This window comes from Chiloscyllium plagiosum, chromosome 31 (genome assembly GCF_004010195.1).
Source record: "Chiloscyllium plagiosum isolate BGI_BamShark_2017 chromosome 31, ASM401019v2, whole genome shotgun sequence".
Classification (NCBI taxonomy): domain Eukaryota; kingdom Metazoa; phylum Chordata; class Chondrichthyes; order Orectolobiformes; family Hemiscylliidae; genus Chiloscyllium; species Chiloscyllium plagiosum.
In genome coordinates, this window is record NC_057740.1 from 15,682,581 (window position 1) to 15,695,173 (window position 12,593).

Genomic DNA, 12,593 nt, shown 5'->3' on the forward strand with positions numbered 1-12,593 from the left:
AACAGTAGCACCACGTTTGCCAACCTCCAGTCTTCCAGCACCTCACCTGTGACTATCGATAATATAAATATCTCAGCAAGAGGCCCAGCAATCACTTCTCTAGCTTCCCACGGAGTTCTCCTGATCAGGTCTTGGGGAATTTATCCACTTTTTACCGTTTCAAGACATTGAGCACTTCCTCCTCTGTAATCTGGACATTTTGCAAGATGTCACCATCTATTTCCCTACAGTCTATATCTTCCATATCTTTTTCCAGAATAAATACCGATGCAAAATATTCATTTAGTATCTCCCCCATTTTCTGTGGCTCCACACAAAGGCCACCTTGCTGATCTTTGAGGGGCCCTATTCTCTCCCTAGTTACCCTTTTGTCCTTAATATATTTGTAAAAATCCTTTGCCAATGCTATCTCATGTCCCCTTTTTGCCCTCCTCATTTCCCTCTTAAGTATACTCCTACTTCCTTTATACTCTACTAAGGATTCACTCGATCTATCCTGTCTATACCTGACATATGCTTCCTTCTTCTTCTTAACCAAACCTTCAATTTCTTTAGTCATCCAGCATTCCCTAAACCTACCAGTTTTCCCTTTCTCCCTGACAGCAATATACTTTCTCTGGATTCTTGTTATCTCATTTTTGAAGGCTTCATATGCTTCCTTCTTCTTCTTAACCAAACCTTCAATTTCTTTAGTCATCCAGCATTCCCTAAACCTACCAGTTTTCCCTTTGTCCCTGACAGCAATATACTTTCTCTGGATTCTTGTTATCTCATTTTTGAAGGCTTCCCATTTTTCACCCGTCCCTTTACCTGTGAACATCTGCCTCCAATCAGCTTTCGAAAGTTCTTGCCAAATACTGTCAAAATTGACCTTTCTCCAATTTAGAACTTCAACTTTTAGATCTGGATTATTCTTTTCCATCACGATTTAAAAACTAATCGAATTATGGTCGCTGGCTCCAAAGTGCTCCCCCACTGACACCTCAGTCACCTGCCCTGCCTTATTTCCCAAGAGTAGGTCAAGTTTTGCACCTTCTCTCGTAGGTACATCCACATACTGAATCAGAAAATTGTCTTGTACGCACTTAAGAAATTCCTCTCCATCTAAACCTTTAACACTATGGCAGTCCCAGTCGATGTTTGATCTATGGAATTTTCACAGATTACTGCATGGGATACATCTTTTCTGTGTTGCTGGTTTTAAATTAAGTAGGAGAATTTACCCCGGGTTGTAACAATGTACACTGTCACTTACCCACTGTCACTGTCAAAGCAGATCAAGGCATTCTGGCTTCCTGGGCTATCTCCATGTCCAACTAGCACATGTCAATAGTTTTCAGCTAATTGCCCAGCAATTTTATGGCTGAATGGCAGGTCAATGAAAATTTCAAAGGATTGCATGTGGCTGAGCTGCACTGAGTCACAAAAGTGATAAATAAGAAGTTGAATTATCAGGGTTGCATGGAACTGTGAAAGCAGTGAAGGGAGAAGGGAGGATAAGTAATAATGTGTGCTTTAGTCAGTCAGGGTGCTCTACAACTGCTGGACTTGTTAGCCTGCAGTCAGTCTGCAGTGGTGAAGGGTCTGTCTAGGGCATTATCAATACTGATAATGGCTAGCTGGCTGGGTTATCTAAGCAAGGGGAAACAGTCACAGGAATCCAAGGACAGTTGAAAGTTGTAGTTGAGGGGGAAGGATGAGAATATCAATGGTAACAATAATTACTGGTGCAGGAAGGTAGCGTGAAGGGTTATGGAACCATAGACAGGAGAGATGGTCACCGGGAAGGGTGTGGTGGTGGTGTTTGTCGAATGGCCCAGTGAATAAGCTGAATATCTCCTGGCTGAAAGACTATCAAAATTTATTGTACAAAACTATTGAAATAGAAATGGCTGTAGTCAAAGTGGGAGAATTTTTTATTGGAGGCAAAATTATACCTTGCATGTTTTAGCCAACTGAAGAGAGTCTCTCATATTAATCAAGAGTCCAGTAGATGGACAATCAGACACATTACCAGATTATCAACAGCACTCATGTACGCATATTCCAACAAGATTTCTTGCAGTTGTGGATTCAAAGTTCATTTGACAGGTTACTGCATATCTAACAGATCATGAGGTGACGATGTAAATGTAAACATTGCTCCACAGTTACAAGCCAACCATCTAATAACTGCACGTTTTGGTGTCCCAGCTGGATGATGAGGAGCAAAGTGGCAGGAGCTGTGGACTGGTGGTGGCAGTGGTTGTTGGCAGCATCATCATATCAAGGATATGTTAGAAGGGTTCTGCATCAATCATCTTGAGGCAAGCTATTATGCATGAGAAGGTATACTGTGAATATCCAGGCAATGTGCACTGCCACCATTGCATGACACCTTGCTCACAAGGAACTGTTCTTCAAAGCCACTCAAGATGCAGCTTCTCGTGGAACATATAATGGTTGGACTGAAGAAAACATTGCAAGGTAACTGACTTTCCACATGGTGGGCAGGTTGGCAGTATGCAAGTCTAAGAGAAAGATCTGCAAGACATTACTGTCTTCATAGATCCCCAGAAAGCCACATCCAATGGCAAAGATAAATCCTGCCATTTCTTTGGTCATTTTGATTTTCAGAAAAAGCTGTGAGCATCAGCTGCTACTAAGACAACAGCACATGCAAGAGCAACAACAACATGTTCAAGAGCCATCACCAGCGGTTCACCACCCTATGGAGGCAAAACTGCACAAGAACATCAACATAGATGGCAAACATTGTTCTGAAGTTGAGGCTACATACAGCTATCTGCATATGTCACCAATGATGTCTCGGGAAATCGCAAGAAGTTGTCTGCTACCTTTGCCAGCAGCTGGTTGAGCACCTGCAACATCATGGACCAGGAGGAAACCCCATCTGGTTATCTTGAAGTTTTCAGTGTTCCTTAATTTTCATGTGGGTGGATCATTTCCAGGAGCCAGTGAGAATCTCTGAAGATTGCTAGATCTGAAGTCTGTTTGAAGAGGTCCACACCAGTCCAAGAACAGAAATGCTAATAACAACACGTACTGGCAGTAACAGCAAATGGCACAGTAACAGAGAAGGAATAATCATTAACAACTTACCATTAAGATGCCAGCACAATTTAAAAGCTGTGTGTGCAATGCATATGCAGAGACTTGATGAGAATAAAACATTGCTAATACATGAGAACAGTTGTTTCGATAGTGAATAACTCAAAATATACAAGATAATACGTTTTTTTTGTAAAGGGAATGTTCACAATAGAAATGTAAAATTGTACTAGTGTGTCTCCTAGCTTGCCATAGTGGCTTCTACCAGGAAGCATTTACTGAGGGCTGCCATCTTGCAATCCAATATACAATACAAACAATATGGTACTCAACTAAATCACAAGTTACAGTCTTACATTGTACTGTTTCAATGGCTGTGTATTCTCAACAAGTGAGGTTCCAGAATCATGAAGTGTACAAATGCTCAGACTTCCCCATTTCCTCTCCATGTATCCTTGAGAAGAAGGGCCATCTTTAGAGAAGTTGAAGTTCTTCATCCCCCTCTCACATCATCATTGATGCTGGGCATCTATGGCTAGACCAGTGAATTGCAGGTCTGAGCTCACATCCAGCAGTCAATGTACATTCTGCTAGACCTACAATTTTAAGCTGTGTGTCACCCTCTCAATGGAGGCAGCCGAGCTTTGTGTGCTGGAGCAGTAGTACACAAATGATGGGTGGACTGCATCTTTCATTTAATGTTTAGTGAGGACCTTGTCATCCTTGACTAATGTTTCCCTGCTTATCCCTGCATATTTTGTATCCCAGTTATGGCCAAACCCTGAGCCATATCTCCTGCCTGGGGAGGAACAGGCAGTCCACTTGAGTGTCTGAAAGCTTGGGTTTTTCTTCCTCCACCATCTGTGGACACATTAGTGATGTGCTCACCAGATTGTCACACTTTGTCACCTCAAGTGTACTCTAGTTAAACATTCAGTGAAAGAGGGTGGGAGTGAATGCTTTATTAGTGAGTTCTATGAAGTGTCAGAGGCTTTTTCCTCAGAGTTGCTTGAGCTGGGCAGTCTCAACCCACTTTAATTTGGCTATCTGTTGACCCTCATACCTGTGGAAGAGGAGAGAGAGAGAATTAGATGAAGAAAAACAACCACTTATATAAAGTAAGTAAAGGAGAGACAACTGATGGTGGTTTGAGCCGAGCATCACCATGCCTCAGGTGAGGGCAAGGTTGAGAAGGCAGGACCTCATGGTGATCTGAGCCAGTGCAGGAACTTTATATAGAGGAATGTAAGAGTGTGGCTGCATTTGTGAGAATAATAATATTGCCTGCTGGCTTCTGCCATGCCTATCTCCCCATCAGCACAAGATTGGTCTTGATTCTCATTTGCTAGTTCACCCATGTTTCTCCAATGTAGTGAGGATATGGAGATAAGGAAGCCCTCTACTAGTTGGATCTTCTCCTTCATGTTGTGCATCAGGTTGACCTGCAATGTGAGAAAGAGAAAGTTTAAGTGTGATGGGAATGCGTGTACAAACACGAGAAAGCATAATCTTGCCAGGCAGTGAGCCCTCTCCTGTCAGTAGGATGTGCATGTACATGTGAAGTATTAGAGGAATGGTAGTATAATGGGTGTGAGCCCTTCAGTGCACATCATGCATGTAATGATGAGCTGGGCATGTCTATGTGACATGATTATAAAGTTAGACCAAATAATGACCCTGAGCATGAGGATGCAGTGAGAAAATGTTGGCACTTATTTTTACAGAGCGATTATCCTCTTTCTACAATGGTTTCCAGTGCATTGATGTCTACTGGAGTTGCTAACCTCTACAAACTGGGCCAAGGCATAATGGGAGGACTTTTTCTGACCTTCACAAAGGCTGCATCAATGTGACATCATTAAAGCATCTTGTGATGCTTGGAAACACCTCTGGCCAAAGGGATCTCTGGCTTGCAGCAAGTGGAGGAATGCTGGAATTCCCTTAAAGATAGTGCTAGAACCATCAACACTGGAAGGTGCCAGGTGCAGGTGAGACTGTCTGGCTGTCAGCCACATGTGATTTACTGATGAACTTGCTATAGAAGCTGCATACATACAAAAAGAGCTGAAGAGTCAATGGTAGCTCCAAAAAAACTTGTCACAGGCTGTAGTGGATGTGACACTATACCTGAACCCCAAAGTGGAAACCCTCACCCTATGTCAGACACAACATTTCCGAAAATTAAATGGTCATTGCGCCATCTAGTCAGACTCTTATATTTATTAATGAAACACCATGCAAACTATTCATTAAAGGACAAATAAGTGAGAACAATTGTTTCCTTCCAGTATTAAAAAATGTTGTTTTAGGTAGCAACTGTATTATTATCTATTGTACATATTAGAAAATGTATACATTGCTCAGTTCTATTATTTGGTAGTTACACAGGAAAGAGTTTTATTTTCAAAATAAGTAACCCCCTTCCCACAAAAACATTATACATAAGTCACAAATTTTATATGTTTTCAACTTACATTCAGAATTGTATGAAAAGTTTAAATGAGGTATTCACTGACCTGATATTTGAGTTCTCTGTGGATACAAGTCTAGAAACAAAGAGACTGCTGCAGAACAGCTGTAAATAAATTTTAAAATTTTCTCTGTGTCATGGGGTCTTACCTCCACAGTTTTACCTTCCAAGTGTATGTGAGGAGGTTTCAATATAAGCTCTTGTGGTCTCAGGGATATATTTTTGGTAGTAACAAAATTGATTGTGTCTCATTTTTATTGTAGAGATGTAAAAGACTGGAAGTTAGATTGGAATAAACATTGCTGAGATTGAAAACTTAGCAGTAGTCTGGCTAGACAGCAGCAACATTTTAGGGATTGAGGGTTAAGTTTGTTGAGATGCCGGGTGCTGGGAGGTGGGACTAGATTGGGTTGGGATAGCTGGTCGGCATGGACAGGTTGGACCGAAGGGTCTGTTTCCATGTTGTACATCTCTATGACTCTATGTTGCTAATGAAATTTACTTATAGAACAGAGTAAAATGATATATGGTCCAGACCTAGTTGTCAAATTAGTCTCAGCCAATGATCTCTTATCAATTACATCCCATAACTGTTCACGAAACACTGTTGCTGCCCATGCCCAGTCTGACAAATAGCAATGACCTCACCGCATTGTACCCCACTGTTTCTGTGATGATTAAGTAGAGAAAGAGCAATGGCTTATAACAAATAGTCATAGTTTCTGATCTGTCTTTACTCTGTTAATGATTGATCTCTTCATTTGGATTTCAGGAAATGTTTCTTTCTTGCTAAATTAGCTTCCTGTACAAAACACTGGTTCCAAATTCTTCAAAGTCTTGGCGGGATACACACATCTGGTGGAAATTGGAAAGACCAGACAAAATGGCTGCTCCTTTCCATGAAAGGTAATTCCGGTTGGGAGGTGCATGAACCCTCACCTGTTGGAGGAGGGAAAAGAACTTCAGATAAAGAAATGTGTTGGAATCTAGTTAGACCAGAAAGGAATTTGACTGAGTCATAGTTGGTTGTAATTAAAAAGTAATTTGCAATTTTATTCCCTTTATGTCATAATTTAATTTGATCTATGCAAATCTTGCTAAACAGATCCCATCAGTCCCTGGTAACCAATGGGCTCTCAAGGTTACATCTGTCAAATATGTAGAATTATTCTGCTGTAAGATGCTTCTAAAGTGAACTTGAGCAGCTTTGGAACCACTAAAATACAAGTTTGCAGAAACAATAACTTTGCTTTCTTATTGAAGTTAGAAATTTCAAGAGAGTCAAATATGAAATAAGTTGCTGGCAAAAGCAGTTATTTCTGAACTAACTGAATAGCTTTCATTTGTTTTGGCAAATATGTTTTGATGTGAAATACAATTGGCAATATGTATAGAGATAGTCAAATGCTGTGTGGAGCTAGATTTATTAAGCAAGAAGGAGCTAAAATAATTGCTAAAAACATATATGACAGAAGTATAAGCATGAATATAAATTAGAAGAAAGTGAGGACTGCAGATGCTGGAGATCAGAGTCTCATTCCTGATGAAGGGCTTTAGCCCGAAATGTCAATTCTCCTGCTCCTCCGATGCTGCCTGACAGACTGTACTTTTTCAGCACCACACTCTCGACTCATGAATATAAGTTGCCTATCCTAAATTGGCAATTGGAGCAATATCCTGCCTATTGGAGCCAAGTTAACTAAACAAAGTGCAATGGGTTTGTCATAACTTTCTGATCTTTCTACTCTGATGAAAGGTGTCTAACATATTTTAATCATTTATAGAATGTAGACTTTACAATAGTGGGCATATGGAATTAGTTATTTTTATAGAGTTTAAAAAAAACTAGGTTAGACTGTCCTTTCATAACAGTGATCTACTCTGGTTTGTCAGAGAGCAGGGAATCCTGTGCTGGTTTATGACCGGGAATGTGAGAGGGCTATTGGATTGTTTTTGGTTCAGGATAACCATGGATTGATTTTGATTTGAAAATCTGGAGATAAAATGATTTTTGGGTGGTTAAGAGAAGATCTGATTGGGGTCAGAACTAAATATTGTTTATCTCATAAAGGGAAAACAGCAACCTCAAGAGAAAGGTTTAGTTTGTGCAAATTCTAGCCTGGAACTGTTTATTTAGACATCTATAGGTTACTAAAACACTGAGAAAATCCACTCTCTCAATTTATGAATATTCATATAAGACGACTTAACAGTTCACAGGAAGAAACTGGAGAGAATTGGCTACATCAAATTTAACGATATGACATTGAGGGATATTTTCTCTGTAACATGGTTGTGTTGGGGAATAGACTGAAACTGTATTTTGTTGAATGTTTTCAATTTTTTCTCTGTGTTCTAGATCTGGATAGCTTGTTTTTGTCCTTTGCAATAATAAACTTCTGTTGTTAAAAACAATCTGCAGCCATGTATGACTAAGTTACAGTAAATGACCATGATGTTAACTAACAAAAACATATGATCTATCAGGCCAGATTGGGATCTGAACTGTCCAGTTGGACCATCAGCTGGGACTTTACAAATAGATTAAAAAAGATACCAGAATTTGAGAGACAATCAAATACTGACGCCCATATCTAGGAAAGGGTAAGGGTAGTCCAAGTATCTGTTGGACAGTCAGTTTAACATCAGTGGTGGGTAAGGTTTTGCAAAATAAAACAGAGATAAAGAGGAGAGCCAGCATAGGTGTGTAAAAAGCAGACTGTGTCCAAATAAATGTTTGATATATTACCAGAAAATCAGTTTGATAAACTATTTGACAAAGTACCGCATAAAGCTGGTTGACAGAATTGAGACTCAAGAAAAGGCAATGTCAGTGCCAGGATCAACTTGAATCAATAAAACACTTAAGGACTAAAAACAGTGTCAGGCAAAATGGTTGCTTCTCAGATTGGAGGATGGTAAATAGTAGGGTTCTTCAAGGGTCAGGGCTATGGTCGTTAATTTATTTATCATTTATTTTTGATTTAAATAAATTGCTTGGATATTTGAATTGAGTAAAATTTCAAAATTTGCCAATGACATCAAATTTGGAGTGAGGATGATATACCAATCAACTATAAATGGACATAACCTAAAAGAATGGGCAATTAGCAGGTGGTGATTTAATTTATAGACGTGAGGAAATATATTTTGGTAGAAGAGATGCATAAAGGCAGTATAAACTTAATAGCAGAGGATAGAGATAATGCAAGGACAGGGAGTTTTGTGGATAGATCTTGGAAGGTCAAAAGACATAGTATGAGAGTATCGAGCAAAGCAGATGGGATTCTGAGCTTCATGAATGGAATTTTGAGTATGAAACCAGGGAGGGTCTGGTTCAGAAAGGGCAGAGGAGAATTACCAGAGTAATTCTGGAGTTCTGGGGTTGAGAACTTTTAGCCACAAAGTTAGGTTTGACATGCTGTTTTGCCTAAGAAGAAAGCAATAGGAAGGAGGTTTGATAAAAATATACACGTTATAATGGATTTAGTAAGGTTGACTAAAAAACAACTGTTCCCTTTTGGCAATATACAAGGACTAAGCAATACAGTTTTAAGCATTTTAGATAGTAAGCATAGGAAGTTGGACTGGCATTCAAATTAACTAAACATGCAGGGAATAGAGCAGGTCAGTGGGGCTGTATGGGTTGGTGTACGGAAGGATAATATGCATTCGAAGTATCAAACAGCTTTCTTTTATGCCATAAAGAACATTTCAAAAGAAATATTAAGAATGATCTAAGAATGGATTGTGCCTGCACCATGAAAGACACTAGTTCAATGATGTGAATGGATCTTTTTCTGTTGTGCTCGAAGCTCCAATGGACCAGCAATAGTGCCTAACCCAAGATTAGTTCGAATTTTCAGAGCAAGCAATGGCAGTTCTGACTTACCCAAAAACACTAACTTGTAATATTTGGCCCACACTATTAATACTGAGCTAAGAAGTCAGGAGACTATTAAATGCAAAGCTGAAGAGAGAAAAATTGAGGACCATCTGGAAACTTCAGTTTATGAGACTGCTATTTAGCCATTTCAGCAAGTGCTTGCTGTACAACAAAGAAATGATTGGGTTGATCTGATAAAGAAGAAGGGTTGTTCGAGTCACATAGGCTGTTTCAATATTAACATTTTATTTGACTTTATATATTTGCAGTTTAAACTTTTACAAACAAGTGACCTCCACTGGAACTTGTGTAAATGACTGGTATCTACAGGAGATGATTCGGACGTGAACAAATAGCCTTAAGTCACTTTATATCTAGGCACATCCTAGGCAAATGAAAATGTAACTGAGAATGTAGGGGTGCTACAGTCAAAGAATCATATCCCATTAAGTAGAAAATATGGAAAAATACCTTTATCCCTGTTTTTACAAGGTTTGACATCTCCTGTTGTAGTCGTTCTTCCAAATTTCTAAACATATTGTTACCACCAGCTAGTACAATGTTGGTGTACAAATCATTGCGGATCTCCTCACTGCATCTCTCAATCACTGAATGTGTCAATGCAGGCAGGTTCTGGATATCTTTGCCTGAAACAATGTGAGGTTTTTCAATGACATACATTGTGCCAAAGCAAAACTTTTCTTTTAAAAAACTGCTACTTCACCCCACACCATCTGTGCTATTTCCAGCATCCATTTTTGAAGACTGTTGTAATTAAGTAATTCTGAAGAATCAAGTTTAGAGATGAAATAAAAACAGAAATGAAAAGAAGTAATGAGCCATTTGTATTACAACTAAGTTAATTACCAGTTGAGCAGTGTAAAGTCAGGAGACAGATGTCACAAAGGAGATATTTTTCACTGAAACATTGTTCTACTGTCAATAATCTATGAATAGTGAAAAATGATCAAGAGTCCGGTCAAGTGCCTCAAGTTACCTATTAAAAATGGCTTATAGATGACTTCAGGGCAGATGAATTTTTGACTTGTGATAATCATATTTTGTCCATCTGGAAGCATATACTCTTCCTTTATTTCTTCTGGATTATTCTTAAAGTTCTCAAGTTCTGCTTCAAAATCACTGGCAACGTAACAAAATTTCTCCTTGATGTTTCTGATGATATCTAACCCAGCTGGAAATTGACACAAAATACAATTCAATATGTACAGAGTGGATCATTTAAATTATTGCTAGTGCATTTAAAGATTTCCCAGATCAATAAAATACTTTTGGAGTCAGGTTGCTGGGTTGTATTTTAACATTAACTTGATGCAAGGGAATTGCATCAAGCTGTTACTACCTAGAGCAAGTAGGAGCATATCAACACCTTGTTGGTCTGCCTTGTTCTGTACTATGTTGTATGTTGCATCTTTATCATGAGCCATCAGAAGTTGAGTTTTAACTGGTATACTTTCCATGTTAATAATTGAGATCCCATTATTTAATATTAGATCAAACCATACCTGATAAAGTCAGGTGGGAAGAGGATTGTCAGGGGGAAAAAAATCAAAGGCACTAACAGATTATACTAGATGGCTTGTTTCTGCATGCAAAATGCTATGTAATATAAGAAACTTTAATGGAACATAGTGTCCTTTGCTGAATTAACATGTTCACTTATGTCTCTGTGCTTCTCCTCCAGTCTGTTGGTGTGTTTTTAGGAGACAGATAACAAACGAACATCAGAAGAAAGAAATCCTGTACTTGTGTATCAGTGATTTTTTTTTTTACACAATGCAGTAGAACTGTTATTCTTCAGCTTCACATTTGATCAGACTGACATAGGATACACATCATTAATGCATGTGGGTCATGTTTGATGTTAACTAGTAAACAATTATATATTAAAATATCGTGGCAATTGGCACAATAGGCAATTAAAGTTAACAAAGAGGGACACTGAAACTTTTAGCTAGGTTGACCTTGCATTTTTTAAACCATACAGGTCGTCCTGCTATAACTCACGTTTCGTTAAATGCGAATTTGCTATAACATGATTGACACATTGGCAACACTGTTTCTAAAGCACAAACTTTACAACACGATTCTGGCCCTATTAGTTTAAATGGTGCTGCTATTACGCAATTTTCCTGAATACGGGACTGAAGGAGAACAGAATTACAGGGTTATAGCAGAACTGACTGTCGTTATATTAATTTTTCTATGAGATGGATTTTTGGAGGAGTAATGATAGCCAGATTTTCCCCTGCTTCTATAATTTACAGAGTCATAAAAGTCATATAGCACAGAAACAGACCCTTCAGTCCAACTCATCCATGCCGACCTGATTTCGCAAAATGAACTAGATCCATTTACATGTGTTTGGTTCATAACCCTCTAAACCTTTCCTAATTATGCACCTATCCAAATGTAACTGCATCTACCACTTCCTCTGGCAGTTCATTCCATATCCACACCACCCTCAGAAAACGTTGCCCCTCAGTTCCCTTTTAAATCTTTCCCCTCTCACCTTTAACCTATGGCCTCTGGTTTTGTACTCCCCTTCCCTAGGGAAAAGATATTTGCTATTTACCTTATGTATGTCTTTCATGATTTTAATAAACCTCCAATAAAGTCACCACTCAACCTCCTATGCTCTAGGGAAAAAAGTCCCAGCCTATTCAGCCTCTCTTTGTAACTCAAACCCTCTAGATGTGGTAACATCCTCGTAAATCTTTTCTGTACTCCTTACAATTTAATAACATCCTTCCTGTAGCAGGGTGACCAGAACTGTCCATATGTAGCACTCCAAATGTGGCCTTACCAATGTCCTGTATAGTTGTAATATGATATCCCAACTTCTTTACTCAAGGTTCTGACCAATGAAGGCAAGTGCGCCAAATGCCTTCTTCACCATCCCGTCTCCCTTTCAATGATTCGTTGTTGTGGTTCTGTTCGCCGAGCTGGAAGTTTTTGTTGCAAACGTTTCGTCCCCTGGTTAGGCGACATCATCAGTGCTTGGGAGCCTCCTGCGAAGCGCTTCTTTGATGTTTCCTCCGGTCTTTATAGTGGTTTGTCCCTGCCGCTTCCGGTTGTCAGTTTCAGCTGTCCACTGTAGTGGTTGGTATATTGGGTCCAGGTCGATGTGTTTGTTGATGGAGTTTGTGGATGAATACCATGCCTCTA

The 12,593-nt window shown here is 39.2% G+C and overlaps 1 protein-coding gene and 1 long non-coding RNA gene across 2 annotated transcripts in view; one reads left to right on the forward strand and one right to left on the reverse strand.

The window, feature by feature from the left end:
* Positions 1–1,157: 1,157 nt before the first annotated feature.
* Positions 1,158–12,593, forward strand: part of LOC122565257 — a 16,631-nt gene continuing 5,195 nt past the window's right edge. Inside the window, exons 1-2 of the long non-coding RNA XR_006316124.1 lie at positions 1,158–5,039; positions 6,294–6,427. This is a non-coding gene — a long non-coding RNA (uncharacterized LOC122565257). The remainder of the gene's footprint in view (positions 5,040–6,293; positions 6,428–12,593) is intronic.
* LOC122565256 (actin-like) overlaps positions 5,058–12,593 on the reverse strand; it is a 30,450-nt gene continuing 22,914 nt past the window's right edge. Inside the window, exons 7-9 of the mRNA XM_043721031.1 lie at positions 10,405–10,599; positions 9,879–10,054; positions 5,058–6,460 (exon numbers count right to left, since the gene is read on the reverse strand). Coding sequence (XP_043576966.1) covers positions 6,311–6,460; positions 9,879–10,054; positions 10,405–10,599 — 521 coding nt within the window. The 3' untranslated portion in view covers positions 5,058–6,310. The remainder of the gene's footprint in view (positions 6,461–9,878; positions 10,055–10,404; positions 10,600–12,593) is intronic.